The sequence below is a fragment of the Amblyomma americanum genome, chromosome 1 (assembly GCF_052857255.1).
Source record: "Amblyomma americanum isolate KBUSLIRL-KWMA chromosome 1, ASM5285725v1, whole genome shotgun sequence".
Classification (NCBI taxonomy): domain Eukaryota; kingdom Metazoa; phylum Arthropoda; class Arachnida; order Ixodida; family Ixodidae; genus Amblyomma; species Amblyomma americanum.
Genome location: NC_135497.1, coordinates 46,591,505 through 46,612,982, shown reverse-complemented (window position 1 = coordinate 46,612,982; position 21,478 = coordinate 46,591,505). Strand labels below are relative to the sequence as shown.

Here is a 21,478-nt window from a genome sequence, read left to right as displayed (position 1 = left end):
CACAAAATACCACGGCAGCGAGACTGCCAGCGGGCCTTGCTCGAGCAAAAAGCGTACAAGGCGCTCAATGGCATGATGCACGCGCGCACCAAGCAGAGGCGATGCGGCAGCGCGGGCTTGCACTGTTTCGCAAATCGCTCTGCGGCGGCGCACGGACGCTCGCGTTCTCAGGGTACACACACGTACAGTAAATGGCATGAGGCACGACCGTGGTGGTCGCGTTTCGATGGAGGCGAAACGCAAAAGGCGCCCGTGTGCTATTCCAGAGCCCTCCGCTACGGCATTTCTTTCTTCCTTTCTTTTTTCACTCCCTCCTTTATCCCGCGCGGATCGGGTGACCAGCGAGATAAGTGAGACTGTCACTGAGCCATTTGCTTTCCTCAAAACGAATTTTCATTTTTAAGCTGTGCAGAGTACAGCCATTGCCTCCTCTTGAAAGATGCCTGCGGCGTCGCTCGCTCACCCATTGTAGCCGCCGTGCCCTAAGTTGCGGACGGTTGTTAAGAGATGGCGCTAGCTACTTTTCTATCTGCGCCATGGAGGAAGGAAAAAAAAATAGTTTTCCTTCCTCCATCATCTGCGCCATTGCGGGAGGCTGGTCAGGGTGGTGAGGTGCCGCGGCGGTAGCAGCCAGTAGCGGGCATCGGCGGCGCTGCTCTAGCTGCTCGACAAGCACGGCGCGACCCGTCTATTCAATTGTATTTGAGCGAAGTCGTTGTGTTCTGGCCACTTGCAATGAAATTTTAGTTTTTTGCACGTATCGCTTTTGTTTTCGTTTGCTTAAACAGTCGGAAACGCGCGGAAGGCGTCGTCTGGCGCAGAGACGTCGTCTGCTACGGCACGGGCGCGCCAAGACCTCGCGGTGATGTGCGCATGCGGGCATATGTTGCAAGCGGCCGCCACAAGGATCGCTAGCTACTACCTAAAGTGGAAATGAGAAAAGAGAAAAAGGTAAGGGCAGCAGGATTTTGGCGCACACTGCAGGCATCTTGCTAGAGGAGGCGATGGTACAGCAAGCCACGCAATATGCGAAATTTATAAACCGAAACCAGTGGAGCTGGCCAACATCATCACTCCATGGTTAAGTAAACTGCGGTTACCCTTAACTATAGTTAGCCGCGCTCACACGGAAAGCCAAACTGTAGTTACGCCACTAACCGTAGTTACCGTAAACCGAGCTGGCTAACCTCCGTTTGCGCTTAACCGACAAAATGGCGGCGTCCGTGCAAGGCATGGAGGCAGCAGCAGCAGTGTCGCAGCAATCGTCCTCCCAGAGGCGTGTCAACTGGCCTGATGTAACAACAGCGGCTTTGATTCGCATCTGGGAGGACCAGCTACCCGCTCTGCGGGGAAATACGCGCAATGCGCGTATATACGCTGCCATGGCGGCGGAGCTGAACGCCGGGCTAGCGCCGGGCGAAGGCCGCTACACTGCAAAGCAGGTCAAGCAAAAAATGGATAATCTGAACAAAAAATACCGGTAAGTGCTATCTTTATTCTCATCGCATTGCTCACCTAGTGCTGTTTTTATGGCGCGACGTCAGCCCCACGTGTGCGGCAGCAGTGTGTTGGTTCAGCAACGTGCAAACTTTTCGCCGTCGTCGCGTATTGTTTACCTCGCGAGCGCCCAAGATGTTTCAATTATGTATGTACTCATATAAGAACTGAACAACGAGTGCCGTGTGACGGGAGCAGCGTATGTTACACAGCGCCAGTCCGTTTTTTTTCTTCGTAAACTGCGTAGTTGTTGGCCTAACAAAAGATGACACATACCCACACTGGGGGATCGGCCAAGAATCGGGTGGCTATTCACCTGTACTGAGTTAATAAAAAAGAAAAGCACCTTTTCGTCTTCGTTTGTGTACGCGTGCATGCACCGCTCTGCATGCAAACTTTGTCTTTCTCATTTTCGCGGCAGCTGTTGTCGTTCAAAGCTTTTGTTTCAAACTGACAGAGCGCTGTACATAGTGACCTTGCCATACAGCCGCCAGCACGCATGGCAGCACGCATGGTCAGCGTTGTGATCATTACTTATGTCCTATTTAACTTGCACTGATTGATTGGCAGGCAAAATTCTCAGTCAATCAACTTCCGCTCAAGCGTAAGCATTGCGTGCAGAACCGAATACACGTGCTTCAAAATTTCACTCTTTTCTTTTTCTGAGTTAAGGTGTCTTTATAGAGTGCTCGGGTACTTCTAGCTACCAGCTAAGGTAACAGTTCAGCAAATTTCTCGATTTTCTGAAATATATAACTTTAGGCCTCACTGGCCTACTATGCAGATATTGCTAGAATGCTATCAGCTGAACCAATCACTTGAAAAGCTCCAACTGGTGCAGTTAAGTGACATTTTCACCAGTACCTACCAGTTGGTACCTGCATATTGATGTAACATTTGTCTTAAGTACCAGTGTTCACAGGAAGTTTGATGGCCTAAAGAGATCACCAAGAGCACATTTATTATTGAAATCATTTCTATCTTTCCAGGCAGCTGAGACGAACTGGAACTGCCACTGGCTCTCCTGGTGTCCCATGGCAGTTCTACTGGCAGCTGCACAGTTTCCTCGGCAGCCTACCCATCAATGATGATGGGCGGGTCGAGGAAAGTTTGGAGGTAATTTACAATTTCAAACATTACCCATTATTAGACCGCTCAGTCACTGTGGAATTACATCACTATGAATTTTTTAAATGTACAGAATACTGCACAAGGCACGCCGGCTGCGGATACTAGAGAACTGAGTAGAAAAGGGAGCGAAGAGATCAGGCAAGCGCGAACAAAAGGTTCTTAACCCACAGCAGTGCAATCCAAAGTGTCATACTGCAGTTACCGCCTCATCTCTATCTACTTTGGTTCATTGCTTTGGCCTCTTGCCAAGGTTATATACCAAGTTGTACGTAGTTGATTACTTGTAATCTGTTACTTGTAATTGAATACATTTTATGTAATTTTGTAATCAATTACTTTTTCAGACTAACATTACGGGTTATATAGTTATCCTTTATTTTTATAGCATTGTTTATTGCATCTGGGCATAAGGAGAGTTGGGAAGAAAAGAGGAAGGATATAAGTGGCGAAATTGAGGCCACGTCCCAGTTACGGCAGGAGTGAGGGCAACCCCTACCCGGATCCTCCGGAGCACAATCTCCTCTGCAAGGGTAAGACCGTGAGGCGGAGGGTTATCGCACTCTGAGGGACGAGAGCACGTGTGTGGCGCCGGAGGTGTTCCTTGCGAGGAGGGTAGCATCATCTATACTGAGGAATTGAGGCATTGATGTGGGTAGGGTCGGCAAGCAGGTTGCAGAATCTGCAGAGCTTTGTGAATTGATTAGGTCACGTGGGACCCACTCAATTCGAATGGCTTGCGGGATGCGAGCCACCAGGCGATGTATATTCTGGCAGATTTCTGGGCTGCGGCCGACGCGTCGGAGTAGACGTATTGCTTGAAGGGCGTCAGTGCGGATGATAATGTGGGCTGTAGGGAAGCAAGGTAACTGCGGCTACAGAGGGAAGCGAGTCTTGTATAGCAACCAGCTCAGCACAGAAGGAAGAAGGTTCCGCGAATCGAAACCTGACCGTCTTGTCAAGGGCAGGCTTGCAGGGACAGTAAACTGCAGTTGTTACACAGCCCTGGGTACTGACATCAACATATATAATAATTGAGCCGCGTTATTATTATAACATATATAATAATGTTAGCCGCTCAGTCGTGTGGCTAAAATACCTCTGTGAGCTTGCACAGTGTTGATTTTAGAGAAATAGGCCGGAAGTTGCCAAGATCCGTCGGTGGCTTCCCTGCTTTTGTAATTGGGATCACAGTGGCCAATTTCCAGGTCTCAGGAACAGAGCCTTTTAGCCATACTGGGGCGGTAATTGACCACTGTAATCAGTTACATTTCAGATGGAGTTATTGTAATTGTAGTTGGTAACTTATTTTATGCAACGTGTACAAGACTGGTTATATATTACCAATGACACTATCGATGTCTCATTCATTTTAAACATGCTATTCATTATTGCTGTTCAGTGATTAGTTTTTGCTAGACTCTATAATTAAGTTCTTCAATAATATATCTATGCAGCTACTAGACTGTGTTAAGTTCTTAAATAATATATCTATGCACTTATATGCAGATAAAAGATTTGAACTGTCCCTTTGTTCTGGCTGGCATAGGTTGGGGCAGCTGATGATTGCATACTATTACGGCAGCTTTGACCATTCACCTGGGAAGATGAAAAATGCAATATACTACGTTTGGTCGTGTGCAGCTGCCAGTCATCAATGAGGTGCCAGGCACTGCCGAGGTACTGGCATCAGGGGAAGACGAGCCCCTCGGAGACAGAGCGGACCCCCAACTGCTGAGCATGTCTCCCCTGGCTGTGCTACCCAGTACGAGTGGAAATATGGGCTGCAGCAACCGAGGTGAAACAAGTGGAGGCGGCAGAAGCCGACGCAAGCGGGACAGCAGTTCTGTTGTGCACCAGCTTCTTGCGCTTCATAAAGACGAAGCCGCACAGGCGGTGAAAGCGGAGAAAAGGGCCCACAAATTTAGAAAGAAAATGCTTCGAATGACGCAAGAGGGCAATGATATTAACGCCAACTTGGTTCGGCTGTTAGACAAGTACAATAAATCAAAAGAGGATAAAGAAAATAATGACAGGTAATTCAATAAAACTTTTTGCTGGGCAAGTTGGTTCATTTTACTTGAGGGGATGCTTGTAGCGCGACAAAAAACAAACAAGGGACAGAAGTCGAATGGGACAAGTGCTACTCTCAACTAGTTTTATTGAAAGATCGATGGCACACATTTATACAATTTCTTTTTTCCTTCAAGAACACAATCACCAGAACACTCATGTGAATGACACACAAATTTCACACGCATCACATCAGGCTATTTAAAAACTTATGCTCGTTAGAGTACATCTTTACTGAAGGGCTGGTGACGCACTCCAACCCTTTCTTTTTGATATGGAACGCCTCTATCAGTTACCGTGTTAGTGCGAGCATGAAAAATGCGTCGAGAATGGGAGTGGAACGAATCCGGTAGTTCACTGCAAGTCTTGCAAATGCTCGTCATTCCTAAAAAAGACAAGAGGTCATTGGTCAAAGCAAATGCGCTCTAAAGCGGGAACTGATATAGGCGTTCCACATCAAAAAGAAAGGGCCAGACTGCATCAGCAGCCCTTCGGTGAAGATGTACTCTGACGAGTATGTTTTTAGATAGCCTGATCTGATGCAGGCGTGTGAAATTTGTGTGCCATTCGCATGAGCGTTCTGGTGATTGTGTTCTTGAAGGAAAAAGGAAACTATGTAAATATGTTCGATCGATCTTTCAATTAAACTAGTTGAGAGTAGCGCTTGTCCCGTTTATCTCTGTGCCTTGTCTGCTTTTTGTCGCGCTACAAGCATCGCCTCAAGTAAAATGAACCAACTTGCCCAACAAAAAGTTTTATTGAACTTCATTTCTAGTACAGTGGGCCCTTCTTTCGTGTTTTCCTCTCCATCGCAAGAGTCTGTGTTAATCACCCACATCACTTGGACGACATGCAAGGCAAGACGCTTGGCGTATTGCATAAGGAAAGGGCTGGTGCCGGTAGAGTTGGCTGCCGCCATAGACGTTGAAGATCTCTACTATTCTATTTCCCACAAAGAACTGTTTACCTCTGTTCTTAAGTGCATTGAAGAGAAACCTAGTTTGGGGAGCTGCTCCAAAGACCACTCTTCAAAATATTTACCTCCTTCAGAAGAAGGCCTTAAGAATTATTTTTAACCAACCTTATGATTATCCTTCCGCAGCCCTTTTTCACAATAGTAACGTGCCGAGAATATTTAGTCTCTTTGATATACGTCTGTCCTTGCGCTACAAACAGGAAACTTGGGACAAAATTTCAACAATATCTCAAATCGCTAAGCTTGAGCTCCTTGTACCTACATACCCCCTATGCCGTCTGCGGCACTACAACCTTAACACGCCACGAACTAACTACGGGATACAGATGCTTAGATATTATCTACCCGCACTACTCAACCGCATCTTTGATGCAGGCATTGACATTAATAAATGCAGCAATGCTGACCTCCGGGCGTTCTTTCACTAAATAATTCTCTTTTTTTATGGTTTGTGGCTGTTACGTATATGGTCGAAATATGCAGGTTCGTTGAAAGCTTAGCATAACCCGACAGCACGCCAATATCATGTTGTCTTCATTCATGTATGTTGAAAATTGTTCTTTTTTATACGTTGTCAATGTGTTCACTGCTGTGAAATTAAGTGCTATAATCTGTATATCCCCTTCAGGCGCGAATTAAGACAAGAAGAAGAAAAATTGTGATTCCTTCAAATATTGCCTATAAACAACTACCCACACTGAGTGGTATGAAGAAAAACATGTTTATTAAGTCAACAGAAATTTTTTGTGATGTGGACATTTGTACACATGGCGCCTCTAGGCCGTAAAGTATGTCGACAACCACTCACATAGGCAGAACTATTTCCAGGTGCTGTGACTCTTCACAAGTACTTCAGAATGAATTTTCAATGCCTCTCAGCTTGCCCACTTTGATTGCTTCTACTTTTTGGCATGAAATTCATAGTAACAATCCCTTGCGGCACTTAGGCAGAGGAAAACTGCGCATTTGCGACAGCAAACTCAAGACTTCGAAACACAGCCTGTGTTTCGGCACCTTTGCAGGAAGTTGGCATTCATGTGAATGGGCCAGTGATTGTTTCCGTCAAACCTTGTAGAGTTTGTCGGCATGGGCATGCCGATATGTGAGTTTCGGGCAGGCTTTGCAGAGCTGGTGCTCAGTCTTCCCCTCTTGTTTGGTGCAGTCCTGTTGCTTGCAATCAAGCTCCTTGCAATGTCGGACTGAAAGGCCATAACGTCCTTCACATCCTTTTTTGGCAGTTCCTCTGCATTAGCATCGCAAATGTACTCAAGCCAGCTGTCTTAAACTGCAAAGGAAATGAAGTGGTAGATTACCCTTACTGGCCATTTCTTCGTCTTTGTATGAAGGGGATAGAGCGACATCAAAAAATCCAACTTGTCAACGCCACCCATAAATTGATTGTACACGGCGATTACCTGCGGGCAGTTGATGTCGACATGCTCCTTTGCTCCATCTCTTCACCTTAGTGATACTGCCTAGTCCTACAACTGTAGAGATCATGTTGACTGGACCATTGTCGTGCCAGCGAACAATGACCATGTGTTCCTCTTCAACATTCTTGAAGTCGTAGCTTCCGCGCCCTCCCTTCTTCAGCTCTTTTTCGCTTTTCAGCTCACAGCCTAGAAGTCTGTTGGCCCTAATCGTGCCAGACGCTAAAATTCCAAGCAACTTCAGCTCTCGGAAGAGCGACACAGAAGAAAAATAATTGTCATGTAGCATCTCATGTTGAGACCATGCGGGAGCGCTTCCATAAGCCGCATCACAACCGAACCACCAAGGCCCAAATGTGAATGGTCGTTGCTTACGCCAGTGCCTTTCCCTTGATAGAGCTCAAAGTCATGAGCCATGCCGTCTGAACTAGGTGAAACTAGGTTTCACTAGTTGTTCACTTATAAGGCATTCATCAATGCTCACGTGGGGTGTCGGCCCGTTTGAAGCAAGGGCGGGAGCGCAAAGTGGCGCCAAATTTGATGTGTACAATTGTACACACCGCCGCTGAAGGGGATATAGAATGTTTAAATCATGCTTCCAGTGCATGCTTTGAATTTTGTATATAACTTGTTCTTTATGTTATATTGTGCACTTAGTTTGTGTTTCCGCTATTCATTCATGGATTGTGAATTATGCCTTAGGTTTATGTATGCCTTTCTTGTTTGCATGTGACCAATGGTGCCACTGTTGCTGGATGTTGTGGGCCTTGGGAGCTTGCCAAGCTATGGCATTTCTTCCCGGGGCCCACTGCTCTGTAGCAAGAAATAAATAAACAGAAACTGAAACATAAAACCCTTGGTGTTTATTTCTCCTCTCATCTACAGTGGGACAGTCATGCAGACTACCTGCGAAAGCTTTCGGCTGTTACTGGAATATTGTCACGTGGCCGAATGATCCTTCCTTAAACTGCTAAACTCCAAACATATCATGCCTTGTTTCTTCATATATAAATTATTGCATGTTAGTCTGGAGTACAACTAAAACAAAGTTCTACTTCTTCAGAAAAAGCAATCCTTCATGTAGCAAATATACAGCAAATGCACACAACTATGCATACTTTACTGCATGTAACATGATACGAGTTGATCGTATATATAAATTTTGATTACTACAGGTTATGTATTTTTCTACATCTGGTGCTAAAAAGAAAGGGTCGGACTGCGTCAGCAGCCCTTCGGTGAAGATGTACTCTTACGAGTATAAGCTTTTAGATAGCCTGATCTGATGCAAGCGTGTGAAATTTGTGTGTCATTCGCATGAGTGTTCTGGTGATTGTGTTCTTGAAGGAAAAAAGAAATTGTATAAATGTGTGCCATCGATCTTTCAATAAAACTAGTTGAGAGTAGCACTTGTCCCATTCGTCTTCTGTCCCTTGTCTATTTTTTGTCACGCTACAAGCATCCCCTCAAGTAAAATGACCAGTAAATGCAGTAAATATCATACATACTCCTATCATCAACTACCCTGACGATCGTAGCATTATCTTCGATCATCAGTGCTGTTTTCGCAAGGGCTACTCATGCGACACCCAACTTGCTGGTTTTATTTACGACATACATTCACTGACTGACGCTGGTTTTCAAGTTCAAGCAATATTTTTCGATTTTTCTTAAGCATTTGATTGCATTCCTCACCAAAGGTTGTTAAACTTTCACAACTGAACATTCACCCTTATATTATTGCATGGATAGCAGATTTCCTCTCATCTAAAATCCAGTTCACAGCAGTTAACAACTCAAACTCATGTTTTGCTAATGTTACGTCTGGAAGGCAGTTTACTTTTTCTCATCTATATTAATGATTTACCCAGTTACGTGACGTCTATAATCAGGCTATTTGCTTATGATTGTGTGCTTTATCGATGTATAACCTGCAACGCTGACAACCAATTACTGCAGTCTGATCAAGAAGCGATAAGCACATGGTGTTCTAATTGGTTAATGCCATTAAATCTTTCCAAATCTAAGGTCATGTAATTCACCAACAAGCCACATGTTCCTACCACCTACTCTCTTCATAGCTATAGTGTAGAACTCGCCACAAGTTACAAGTATCTTGGCGTGAACCTTCAGTCCAACTTATCATGGAATCATCACATTAATCTCACTCTTGCCTCCGCTAATCGTACTTTCGGACTTCTCAAACATAATTTGAGAGGCCGCAACAAATGTAAAAAAATCTTGCGCATACCACATTATTCAGTCCGAAACTCTTCATACACGTATGCCATTTGGGATCCTCATCAGACTTATATCATAAGTAACATCAAAGCCTTGCAAAACCGTGCTGCGTGATTCATCTTTTCTGATTATTCATGTTACACCAGTGTCACCTCATTGAAGCTTACAGCCGAGTAAGAAAATTTCCTGCCTATCACTTTCCGTAACCTTTATCACCATCCTTTCCTTCATGGTGAATTCTTTCAGCCACTGCCTATTACCTTTCCATGTCGTGATCATCCTCACAAAGTTAAACACATTAACTACCAGTCATCCCATTATGCATATTCTTTTTTACCCTGCACAATAACTGAACTTTACCATCACACATTGCCATATGCGACCTAAATAAGTTCCAACACCTTAATCACGCATGTTTCAACAACTAAAAAGGTTTTTTTCAGCGTACTGTCTTCTGCATTGTCTTCTTTTATTTTTCATATGTACTTCAGCGCACTTTTTCCGGCGTTGTCTTTTCCTTGCGGTGCTGTTATCTGTTCCTAAAATTCTGCTATGTGCATTGTTCAGACTCTTCTTGTGGATGTCTATTTTTCATTGATATTTGTGAAACCACAGCGGTGGCCAAGTTGTTGAGCATCTGTCTCGTATGCGAGAGGTGCAGGGTTAGATCCCCAGTGCCGCCGGGTGCCCACCGGTGATACAATGGGTACAAGCTTTCCCCTGCCCTGGTGCTCGGTTTATTTAGGGTGAAATGCTTGGGAAATGGGTCTTTGACCCCACCTTGAGAAAAAGAAAATTACCTTGTGTCATGGCGCTCTTTGGCCATAGATGCCTTTGCACCATAAAAAAAAGATGTTTGTGATTTCACCGGTTTGGTTTAGTGCATTATTATAACCTTGAAACAATGCCTTGTACCCACTCCCCCCCCCCATGTAATAACCTCGAATGAGGGCCTTTGGGGATATTTAAATAAATAAAATAAATAAACTGAACATTCTGTATGAATGCTCAATATTTGTTGGTTTGCATTCATGATACAACAGCTTGTGATTAGCAGTAGCAGTAAGTGTTTATTTTAAAATTAACAAAAAGGAAGGAAAAGATTTTTGCCAGCCCCGGCATCTGTCATCGATACTGAAGCACCTGAGCTGGGGCAGCGGAAATACAGGACAGCAGGCAGTTTGAAGAAATGAAATGAAAGAGGTGAGCGGACAGTAAGAAAGGATAGAGGATGAGGTGATAAATACACTATTTACATAATACATTTGTACAAGTCGCGCGTGTGCAGAGTTAATAAAAGAACGGAAAAACACGCGCACAACAGTTCGCACACAACAGCTGCAGCAGGGTGCCCAGCTGTTAATCGTCCGAGGTTGCACACGCGGAGCGTTCGGTCACTGCACGGCACTACTTGATGCAAAACAGACGGGATGTCAAGCCCCTCCGTTCGAGAAGTGCACAGAGGCTCACCAAGGTTCGCTCACGGGTGTGCGCACTGCCCTGCAGCCATAATACCGATATTTTACAGGCATAACTTCAAAGCAGTAAGCATGCATATGCACTACAAGAGTAGTATGTGAATAAGGAGTGGGTGCAGGTAACCAGTAACATCACTGTAGCTTTCAGAGTATTTAAGAATAGAAAGCACAGTGCAAAACACAGGATATGAAAGATTTGTGAAAAATTGTATTTATTATTTCTTTGCAACTACCTTTGTAGCTATGCTCAGGTCATTCAAACAGGTTACTACTTTAGCTCAAGTGTTTTGCAATCTGGTCAACATCGGAGTTCAGTTTTGTGTAATTTATATGTAAACAATGTATAAGAACATAGCACACTACTAATACAGCACACACAGCACACCACAGTAATAAGCACAGCGTCACGAACAACCAGCGGAACCGTCCAGGCGCAGATCAGAGACCGCGTTTAGTCCAGAGCACGCACGAGCGACCGAGTGTTCGGCGCTCGAGCGCCACAGTGTTCGGCGGTTCTCGTCGTCTTCTTCGTTGAGCGCCAGCGTCTAAAGATTCTAAAGCCCGTGTCCAGTCTTACAATTCCCCCCAAGCGAAAGGGCGCCATCCTGGCGGCCTAGGGCGATGTGACGACGGCGGGGTTGTAGTACGGTTTGAGGCAGGTCGTGTGGACAATTTCGCGGCCTCGGCGGCAATGATCAGAGGATGGCGTAAGGGGTTCGATGAGGTAATTGACGGGGGATGTCTGCTGAAGAATACGGTAGGGTCCCTGGTACTCGCTAACAAGTTTGGACAAAAGGCCGGGACCTGAGGAGGGTACACAGAGCCAGACCAAAGAGTCAGGAAGGTAAGCGGGAGAAAGTGCAGGGGGATCACGGGTGCTTTTCTGCTGCTGCTGGGCGTGAGAAGTGAAGGACCAGGCAAGCTGTCGGCATTCTTCGGCATAAGTTGCGGCTTCAGAAAGAGTTGTAAATTCAGAAGCATCAGGGCGGTAAGGTAGAATGGTGTCCATTGTGCAAGAAGGCTCACGGCCGTACAGGAGAAAGTACGGAGAGAATCCGGTGGTGGCTTGAGCAGCGGAGTTATAAGCGTATGCGACAAAAGGGAGAACGCGGTCCCAGTTACAATGGTCGGAAGCAACATACATGGCCAGCATGTCGCCGAGGGTGCGATTAAAACGCTCAACCATGCCATTTGTCTGGGGATGGTAGGCGGAGCTGGTGCGGTGAACAACGTTGCATTCCTGAAGGAGAGCTTCTACAACTTCTGAGAGGAAGGCCGGACCTCTATCACTGAGCAGCTCTTTGGGCGCACCATGGCGAATAATGATGCGATGGAGAATGAAGGATGCAATGTCGTGGGCTGTAGCAGATGGTAAAGGCGATGTTTCAGCGTAACGTGTAAGGTGGTCGATGGCAACGATGATCCAGCAGTTCCCGGCTGATGTGCTGGGAAGAGGGCCATAGAGGTCGATGCCAACACGCTCGAAGGGCTGTACTGGGCAAGGCAGCGGCTGCATAGGAGCGGTGGGTCGGCGACGTGGATGTTTCCGTCGCTGGCATGCAGTGCAGAACTGAACGTACTGGCAGACGTAATGGGCCATCCCACGCCAGTAGTACCGCTGTCATAGATGGATGAAAGTCTTCAAGAATCCGGCATGGGCACACTGGGGATCATCGTAGTAGGAAGAGCAAATGAAGGAGCGCAGATGTGTCGGAATGACGAGAAGCCACTTGCGACCATCCGGGAGATAGTTGCGGCGGTAAAGGAGCTCGTCTCGGATGGCGAAATGGTGGGACTCACGACGGAGAGCACGGGAAGGAGGTCGAGACGATTGGCCAGATAGGAGATCAAAAAGGCAAATGATCCACAGGTCTTTGCATTGCTCGGAAGCCATATCAGCGAACTCAAACTTCAAAGAAGGCAGGGCGGATATACAAGGCGCTGCCTCAGATGGTACAGGGGAACGTAAGAGGGCATCAGCATCGGCATGTTTGCGGCCGGAACAATAGATAACGCGAATGTCGTGCTCTTGGAGTCGCAGAACCCATCGCGCCAGTCGACCAGAGGGATCTTTCAAAGAGGACAGCCAGCAGAGGGCATGGTGATCGGTGACAACGTCAAAAGGGCGCCCGTACAGATAGGGGCGAAATTTGACAATCGCCTAAAGGATGGCTAAACACTCCTTCTCGGTGACAGAATAGTTGGCTACAGCTTTTGTGCGTGTCCAGTTAGCGTAAGCGACAACGTATTCGTCAAAGCCTTGCTTGCGTTGAGTGAGTACTGCACCGAGGCCGACGCTGCTGGCATCGGTGTGGAGTTCCGTCGGAGAACGAGGGTCGAAGTGACGCAAAATTGGTGGAGTGGTGAGGAGGCGACGGAGTGTCGTAAACGCTTCATCACAGGCTGGCGACCAGGCCGAAAGGTCGTGGCTGGAAAGGAGCTTGTTCAGGGGGTCGACGATAGTGGCAAAATTGCGGACAAAGCGGCGGAAGTAGGAGCAGAGGCCGATGAAGCTGCGGAGGTCTTTTACAGAAGTGGGCTTTGGAAATTCAGCCACAGCTCGCAACTTGGCCGGGTCCGGGAGACCGCCATCTTTCGACACGACATGACAGAGAATGGTGCGCTGCCGAGCTCCGAAGCGGCACTTTTTCAAATTAAGTTGGAGGCCAGCGTCGGCCAGGCAGCGAAGAACAGCCTCGAGGCGCTGGAGGCGAGACGGAAAGTCCGAGGAAAAGATTACAGTCGTCTAGATAACAAAGGCATGTGTGCCATTTGAGCCCTTGGAGTATGTTGTCCATCATGCGCTCGAATGTGGCGGGTGCATTGCAGGGGCCGAAGGGCATGACATTAAATTCATAGAGCCCCTCGGGTGTGACGAATGCAGTTTTTGGGCGATCGGCCTCCGTCTTTTTTCTTGACCAGAACCACTGGCGATGCCCATGGGCTGTGAGACGGTTGTATCACGTGACGCTGGAGCATGTCGGTCACCTGGGCGTCAATGATGCTGCGCTCAGAGGCTGACACGCGGTACGGACGTTGGCGCAAAGGGGCATGCGTTCCAGTGTCAATACAGTGGGTAACGGTGGTGGTGTTGCCGGTAGTCAAACGAAGCTTGAAAACGCTGCAGAACGGCTACAAGCTGGTCTCGTTGAGTAGACGTCAGGGCGGCGTCGACGGAATGGTGAAAAATATCGACAGATGACTGATTCGTGATGGGAACAGGCGTAATGGCGCTGACGTGAAGGCCGGCCGTGCTAACGACGAGGGGGTATGCAGAGGCGGGATCGAGAACAGCAACGTTACCAAGCGATTGGCCACGGAGTAAAGTGGTAGCGCAGGAGAACGGGTTGGCCACATAAATAGCGCTGGAGAAACGAACAATTGTCAGCACAGCATGAGGCAGCAAAACAGACTTCTGGTCAGTGCATCGTAAAGAGGGGGTATAAGTCACAGTTGCATCTGAGAGCACAGCACAAGAAAGAGGCACCAGCACTGAAGAGAAAGGTGGAACGTCTGTGTCCTCTGAGACGACCACAGTAGTGGCAGCAGCACCGGTTACGTCCAAGGGGGCGTCACTGTAGGGCAACAAGTCAAACTGAGCACGGGCGCAGTCAATAACAGGGTGATGTGAGGAGCGGGCGAGGACGATGAACTCGATTGTGTAGGGAACGTTCCCGATGAGCAGGCGGGTGGTGCAGGCGGCTAACGGTCGAATGTCCTGAGCGCTGGCCGTACAGAAAGAAACGGGAGGAAGGGGCGTCGTCACTTTTTTGAGTCTGCGACAGAGGGTGTGACTGAGAACCGAAACGGCTGCGCCAGTGTCAACAAGTGCTTCGACGGCGACTCCTTCAACGAAAACAGTAATATTGGCAGGTGCAGAAACAGGTCTTGAGTGAGCCGCTGATGACGCAGTTCCGCGTGGACGGCGGGTTGGCGACGGAGCATTGGAGAACGGGAACGACGGCCAGGAGACGGCGAGCGGTGGGAGCGGGGATGGGAACTAGGAGAGGAATCCGGAGGCGGCAAGTGTGACGCAGGCGAGGACGACGGCGGAAGGTCGTACGTTGGCTCACGCCTATAATCGTAGGGACGGTGGTCACGACTGCGACACAAACGGGCCACATGACCAGCGATGCCACAGGCGTAGCAAATAGTGCGGTTGTCTTGTGTGCACCAGGGGTTGAGTGGCTGCAGCTGTGATCGGGGGTGGGCAACCGGATGGTAAGGTGGGGTTGCAGGTCGCTGGGGTTCTAACTGCCGGGTAGGTGGCCTGTAGACGGGCAGCAGGTGAGGGCCGCGACCGCAGGTGGTAGGCAATGCGCGGGTGCGAAGCTCCAGGGCGAGGGATCGTTGGCACCTCCACCACTTGTAATAAGAACACAGCACACTACTAATACAGCACACACAGCACACCACACCACAGCACAGTAATAAGCACAGCGTCACGAACAACCAGCAGAACCATCCAGGCACAGATCGGAGACCGCGTTTAGTCCAGAGAACGCACGAGCTTCGGAGTGTTCGGCGCTTCTCGTCGTCTTCTTCGTTGAGCGCCAGCGTCTGAACATTCTAAAGCCCGTGTCCAGTCTTACAGCAATGTCTTCTGATATCACTCATTTTAGGTTATTTGAATATGCATACATTACCATTCATCTCTGTTGCCACTTTTCTCTTAACTTTGCTATGGCCTGTTCAGAAGTGGACGCTCTTCTTTTATAAACTGGTAATGAAACAACCAAATCTCTGCCGATCAGCAAAAAACTAAGCGTCTGTTTTTGTAGCTCTCACGAAAAGCTAAAGATTGTGCCACCTTATGCCAGATTTGCCAGATTTATGCAAAATGCTTCAGTTGCCTGCAAGGTGGTTCGCCAGGGCATTCCTTATTGCTACTCCCGACGGCTCTAATCGGCTACTCGTGTATACTGGTTGGGGACGCCTTTCGTTTGCACTTTGCACCGCACTCAGCCATCCTGCATCACACCCATCACTGAATTGCTCGCAGACATTGTGTAGCACACAAGCAGCTCGGACCACAATGTTCACATTGTGAATACTGCACTCGAGGCCTTTCAACAGCATTCTGAAGCGTGCCTTAACACGTCCAAACGCATTTTCTACGACACGTCTGGCACTTGACAGATGGTAGTTGAAGGTCTGTGCGGGCGACCCAGCAGTTCCAGAAAAGGAGTAGGGCTTCATTACATTCCTCTGCAGGGCGAACGCTTGGTCAGCAAGAAGCACTGGGCCAACTTGCACCCCTTGAATTGTCCTTGTTTCTAATTGAAACAGGTCACTGTCTAAAATACGCGGAAGTCGTGAGGTTTGAAACACTGCAGAGTCATTATTTTTGCCAGGACTCCCACTGTTGGTGTACAAAAACTTGTACTTGTGGTCAACCACAGCGAGGAGGATGATGCTGTACCACCCTTTATAGTTAAAATAATCTGCCGCCTCTTCCTTTGGAAGGCACACCTCGATGTGGCAGCCATCCAGGGCACCAACACCTTGAGGAAAGCCACAAACTGCAGCGAACTGGCGCATGTGCTCCTGCAATTCATGCAACTTCGGGAAACACACAAGTTGAGCTTCTAAGTTGTTCACAATTACGGCGCAGAACTCGCGAAATATCATGTTCACAGAGGCAGGGCTCACGCCAAAAAGGTTCGCTACAGTCCGCTCTTCAGCTGACGTTGCGAGGCGGTAAAGGCCAATCGCCACGCGTTTTTCCAGAGCGATTGCCTTTCGCATGCTGGTGTCTTGCCGACGCATGTTCTCGCAAACGCCCACAATATAGTGAAATGTGGGGCGGTTCATTCTGAAATTATCGCGGAAGCCGCTGTCCGGAAGATGGGGCAGCGTCGTCTCGTACCACGAATTTGGGCGTGGATACATCCATAACGCTCGCTGCCGCGTGCATTGAAGAACCGCCGCCAACAAAAGGCGTTTCGATCGCCTGCGATGACGCCTACTTTTCGCTTACAGCATGTCGATTTCGGCGCTCAGAGCAAGCCGCTACATGCGGAGACGTTGAAGTGCTGCCTGATGCGCCGCAAACCCAGCCCAAAACTCAAACGTCGGCGTCGTCCCCACCGTCCGCCACAGGCCCGCGTGAAGCCATCGCAGCCTGAATGCTGAATGTCGACACACTCACAATACACGATATTGCACACACAGAACGTAAGCAGGCAATTAGACGCCGCACGTGACTGTACTGATCACGTAAACGAGGTGCGCTTGCAATCAAAAGAGGCACAATGCTCCCACGACGGTTCGCGGCACAGTAGTGGCTACAAGTGGCTATTATGCCGGCTAAAAAGTCAACTAAAACCATTGTTTGTAGACTTCTTTTTGCTTTTCGTTAATGTCCTCCACATGCGTAACCAAAGCTCTGCCCCGCAGGGGGTAGTGCGATAAACAACCTTTTTTTCTTTCATTTATCCTTTTTAAAGTAACCGTATTTTATAATACACTGGTATACGTGCAGTCACAAATTCGCAATGGAGGTGATCACATGGTGGTTTCCGTCACACTAACCGACATGCCTAAACCGCGTGTAAGCGCGGCCAACTACGGTTTGCGCTAACCATAGTTAAGTCCTATAACCACAGTTAAGCTTAACCATGGTTAAGGCTGCCCGTGTAAAGAGGGTATAAATGCGGTATTACGGTGAAATAGCTAAAGCCTTAGAATCAGATAGTGCCGCCATGCAACGACCGCGGCTCTCTGCCTGAGCCCAGCTGCGTCGCCTGCAGCTACTTCGCGCCACGCTTTCGAAAGCTTTCGTTCGCAGCGCCGCCAGGAACAGTTGGTTGCGATTAGTCACATTTTTTTACTAGATCACTAACCATCAACTGCTTTCGTAATTCAAACAAAATGTAGCGTCGTTTATTGCACCACGCATTTGGCAAAAATAATGCTACCAGTTTTCTTTTAAAGCGTTTTAGTTTTTGCGACTTCAGCGCCGCTTTTTCGTTCGCCGGTTGCGAGGTTGAGCGCCCCATGTGTACTATCGGCCGTGTGCTACACTACCTCTTTTAGTACGCTTTAATAGAGTGTTTGTGTCGAGATTTGGTTTCTTCAGCTTGTTTTTGTTGAATGTGCGGCCCCGTTAATGTTGTGGCAGTGTGGCTGAACTCGGAAGCTGACAAATGGCCCCTGCGCTGCGGAAGACGTTCTTACGTGCATGGAGTTCTCAAAAACTGCTCTGACGTACCGCACCCAACACCACGCCGGAGCGGCCGGCCCCCGACGCCCGGTTGGAGAAACGGCTTACCATGATTGCAGACGAATGTAAGTACAGAACTGTAAAATGACTTTTGTGGTGTGTCGTGGGGATGCATGAGGGCTGCGAATGCATTTAGGCTTGGTCTTTACGTCTTGTTAGCCGTGAGGTGCGAAATGCGAGCACGACACGATCGCTTGCAGACAGGTGGTGTTTTGACACGCTCGCGCGTCAGCTATGCGCCTTTTAGATTCGCCCCATTGCGCTCTTTGCGTCAGCATCGTTGCGAGTAAGTTATGTGATAGAATTTGGTTTCACGCTGAGAACTCAGGCGCAGCTTGATTCGTTATTCTGACTGTACAGGAGCAACGCGTAAAAAGTAGACCATTGGAAGGAAAAGTGCTTGTAGCGGCGTGCGTCTTTTGATTCTGCGGCCTGAGTGTTTACTCGATATGTAAAATTCCTGGTTCCATGTCGCAGTCGTATGAAGTGCTGCGTTTCTTAATACCTTTGGTCAACGAAACTACGTTTAAAAATAGCAGAACCATTCCATTACAGTGCACCTGAGGTAATGGCACACTGGAAGGTACGTTGTCGTTTTATTTGAATTACGTTCAATATACTGAATGTCATTCCCCATTTTCAGTCTGAAGTGATTACAGTATAACGTGATTCGCGATTAATAGTTCTAAAGAAAATATGACTGCCTTTTTAAACCATTTTTATGCAAGCTAATGGATCATAGGTAATTACTCATTAGCCTCCACTCCTGAACACATTGGACTGAACCGCTAGAGGCTGTAATGGGATGTTGCTTCTTTGATCACATTTACGAAAGCATCTCTCTAATTCAACCTTTCTTCAAATGTGTCCGCAGTGAAGGACTGTACAGCTACCCCACCGGTATCATCACGCTGCTATTGCATCTCCTTTCGTCCATCATTGAGCCAACGCTACCTCAACCTGAGGTAGCCTATCAGCCATTGATACCGGATATCAAGCATGTCACCTGTAAAAGAATAGGTATGTGTGGGTATGACAGACAGTTGTTTTTTTCTTGTCTTTGCTTGTAGCCTGACAAAAGTCTTCTGGTCTGGCATCTCTCTCTCTCTTTCATTTGTTTCTTTTTTATCTTTTGAAAGAGCATCAAGAAGAAAGCAAAAAGGCATTGTGGGCATCATGAGAGTATTGCTCTAATCAAAGACATTGTGTTATAATGTGTAATGCTTTTTTTTACAGTTTTTATGCTCATGCTTCTCCTGCTTGGGAATTTTGAGCACTGTATAGACCAAATACAAAAATATATATGTGCTTCATGGCCTTTCTACAGTAGCTTAAAAGCAGCGATTCAATTTCATCATTGCTTTATTTCACCAGTACCTACCTGTGTCAAGGCACGGCAAGTTTGAAGTGAACCAGTGGTGTGATAACATTATTGAATATTAGCGTTCAAGTGGAACAGTGTGCCATAGAGGCACAGGTGCGGCTAGCATGAATAATTCGTGCCGTACGAGATTATCCTTGCATTACGTGAAATCCTGTGAAGCTTATATTGAAGCTGTGCAGAAGAAAGGCATTTGTTCTGTATGTCATGAGTGTTGCTAGGGTTATTGTTCTTTCACACTCCTTTTGTCACAACTGACTGCACTGTACAGTTCAAATGCATTTGGAATCTTTTGAATATTTGATCATTCTTGTTTTTATTCATACCGACATTCAATTACTGGTTGCACTACACTAGCTGAGCTTATTTCAACAATTATTTCCATGACCTTAACCAAGCCCCTTGTGTTACTTGAACCGACGCATTTGTCGTTGCCCCCCTCCTGAGCCATCAAGTTTTGTTATAAGCTGTGCAAATGATTTCATTCACTTTCAAGAGGCATTGCTACAATTAGTAGCATGTAATTGGCTAATTACCTGGGTACTCATTCTTATCTTCTTTGGAACACATTTTTTGTTTACTTGTTTCTCTTGTATTGAGCATGCCCCAGCACTGGAGTGATGTGCTGCGGGACAAGTAAAGAAATGTCAGTCCAGCTGCCTCCGTAGGGGCATGTTGCTGAGGCTCTTTGCACTCGTAGGTCTGTGTGGCTTTACTTACAAGCATTTTATCTGACACAGTGTGTGCCTTAATATTTTTATTTATATGTTTTAGAAAGGGCCACTCTGGCACTCCGAAAACTTTGCTCACCTGCGTACTATGTGTTCATCCATTTTACCCCCGCACACCTGCTATAGCTCCAAATGGTGATACATTATCTGCAGACAGGTAAATAAACTGAACAGCAAGTAAAGTTCAGTTTTTTTCTCCTAGCTACTCAGAGACACAAAGGGGCGCAAGTTATGTTGCAGTGTGTTTCGGGTACCGCTTTTGAGAGCAAAGCCTGCCTGAAGTTTGGTATATACCAGTCAAGAAACATGAAATAATCTTCACTTTTGGTGGCGTGCAAGTTATTTTCAAATGACTGGAATGGCTAAATATCTTTATAGTAGCCAAATTAGGCATAACATGTTAATGTCAGTTCCTGTGTATATCAGTCTTCTAATGTGGGAGTAGAATTGAGCACAACAGTATGTTATGGCCCGAAGAGTGCATCAAAATAAACTAACATGTGTTATTTAACCAGCAGGCTGGAAATCTAATATATGATTTAATTTTTTGCCATTTACAGTAACAGGCCTTATTTATTGAAAAGTTAATTATAGCTGACCATAATATCCGCATGAGTTTTTAGATTTTTCAAAATATGATTCCCGTTGTGGCTGCAGCCCAATGAGTTTACAGTGCCCAAATGGGTGAAACCGCATAGACCAGAATGGCTTGCAGCCACGCTTACAAGTGCATACCCACCCATCTCCTCTAGCAGTTCCTGCCATGGGCACTAAAGTGTATTCCCTGTTACTGTTTCTCGAGGTTCAGCCGGTGTCAAAAAGGTCTCTTTAAGAGCTATTCCTTATAAAAGAAGAACTAATCAAAACTAGGACACATCTCGCACAGAAAGATTACAGCAGAAGCCTTAACACTGCAGCAATGCATCCCTGCAGGCTTTTGACTGGTACCAACTGAAAATGTAGACAGTTTAATCTGACATATCCCAGCTGAGACCACATAGAACCCTGTGGTTTCCATAGCTGGAGACCATTGGAAATCTGCCATGCTTATGAAGTTGACCTACTGTTGGGCCAAGACAGAAGCTTTCATCTTCTATTAAGTCGCTAACTGGAACTATTTGCCGTTGAGTTTCAGGTGCACCTGTTTTGATTTTAGATTCACTTAGTTCCAGCTGGGACAATGCTTAGGAAGAGAAGGTGTGCCGTCACATATTAGCAAACAACTATGATTCTTTGTTTAAAACTGTGGCCAACAGGTTTCTGGTTGAGACTGGGTGATCTTGGTTCATATGAGCTGCAACTGCGCCAAATTCTCAAT

At 47.0% G+C, this 21,478-nt stretch overlaps 2 protein-coding genes across 19 annotated transcripts in view; both read left to right on the top strand.

The window, feature by feature from the left end:
• The first annotated feature begins 1,211 nt into the window (after nt 1–1,211).
• LOC144132007 (myb/SANT-like DNA-binding domain-containing protein 1) lies at nt 1,212–6,877 on the top strand. Its single transcript, XM_077664476.1, has 4 exons — nt 1,212–1,480; nt 2,487–2,613; nt 4,270–4,390; nt 6,837–6,877. The coding sequence occupies exons 1-4, from the start codon at nt 1,212–1,214 to the stop codon at nt 6,875–6,877; spliced, it is 558 nt and encodes a 185-aa protein (XP_077520602.1).
• Nucleotides 6,878–17,794: 10,917 nt separating this feature from the next.
• LOC144112734 (uncharacterized) overlaps nt 17,795–21,478 on the top strand; it is a 72,791-nt gene continuing 69,107 nt past the window's right edge. For 17 of the 18 annotated variants that reach the window (XR_013310419.1, XR_013310417.1, XR_013310422.1 and 14 more), the window contains exons 1-2: nt 17,795–18,113; nt 18,923–19,068. Coding sequence is in view for 7 of the 18 variants with exons in the window: in XM_077645559.1 (XP_077501685.1) it covers nt 18,007–18,113; nt 18,923–19,068 (253 nt within the window). In the remaining 11 variants the exon portion in view is untranslated. Of the gene's footprint in view, nt 18,114–18,922; nt 19,069–20,203; nt 20,225–21,478 lie in introns of those variants that run through there. The other variant, XR_013310424.1, reaches the window with a different exon arrangement.

Bases quoted from the DNA above. Each gene is read 5' to 3' on its own strand.
- LOC144132007 (XM_077664476.1), top strand. From the start codon at position 1,212: ATGGCGGCGTCCGTGCAAGGCATGGAGGCAGCAGCAGCAGTGTCGCAG. The intron at 1,481-2,486 runs GTAAGTGCTATC...CTATCTTTCCAG, and splicing joins AATCTGAACAAAAAATACCG to GCAGCTGAGACGAACTGGAA. The intron at 4,391-6,836 runs GTACGAGTGGAA...TGTTTGGTGCAG, and splicing joins TCCCCTGGCTGTGCTACCCA to TCCTGTTGCTTGCAATCAAG.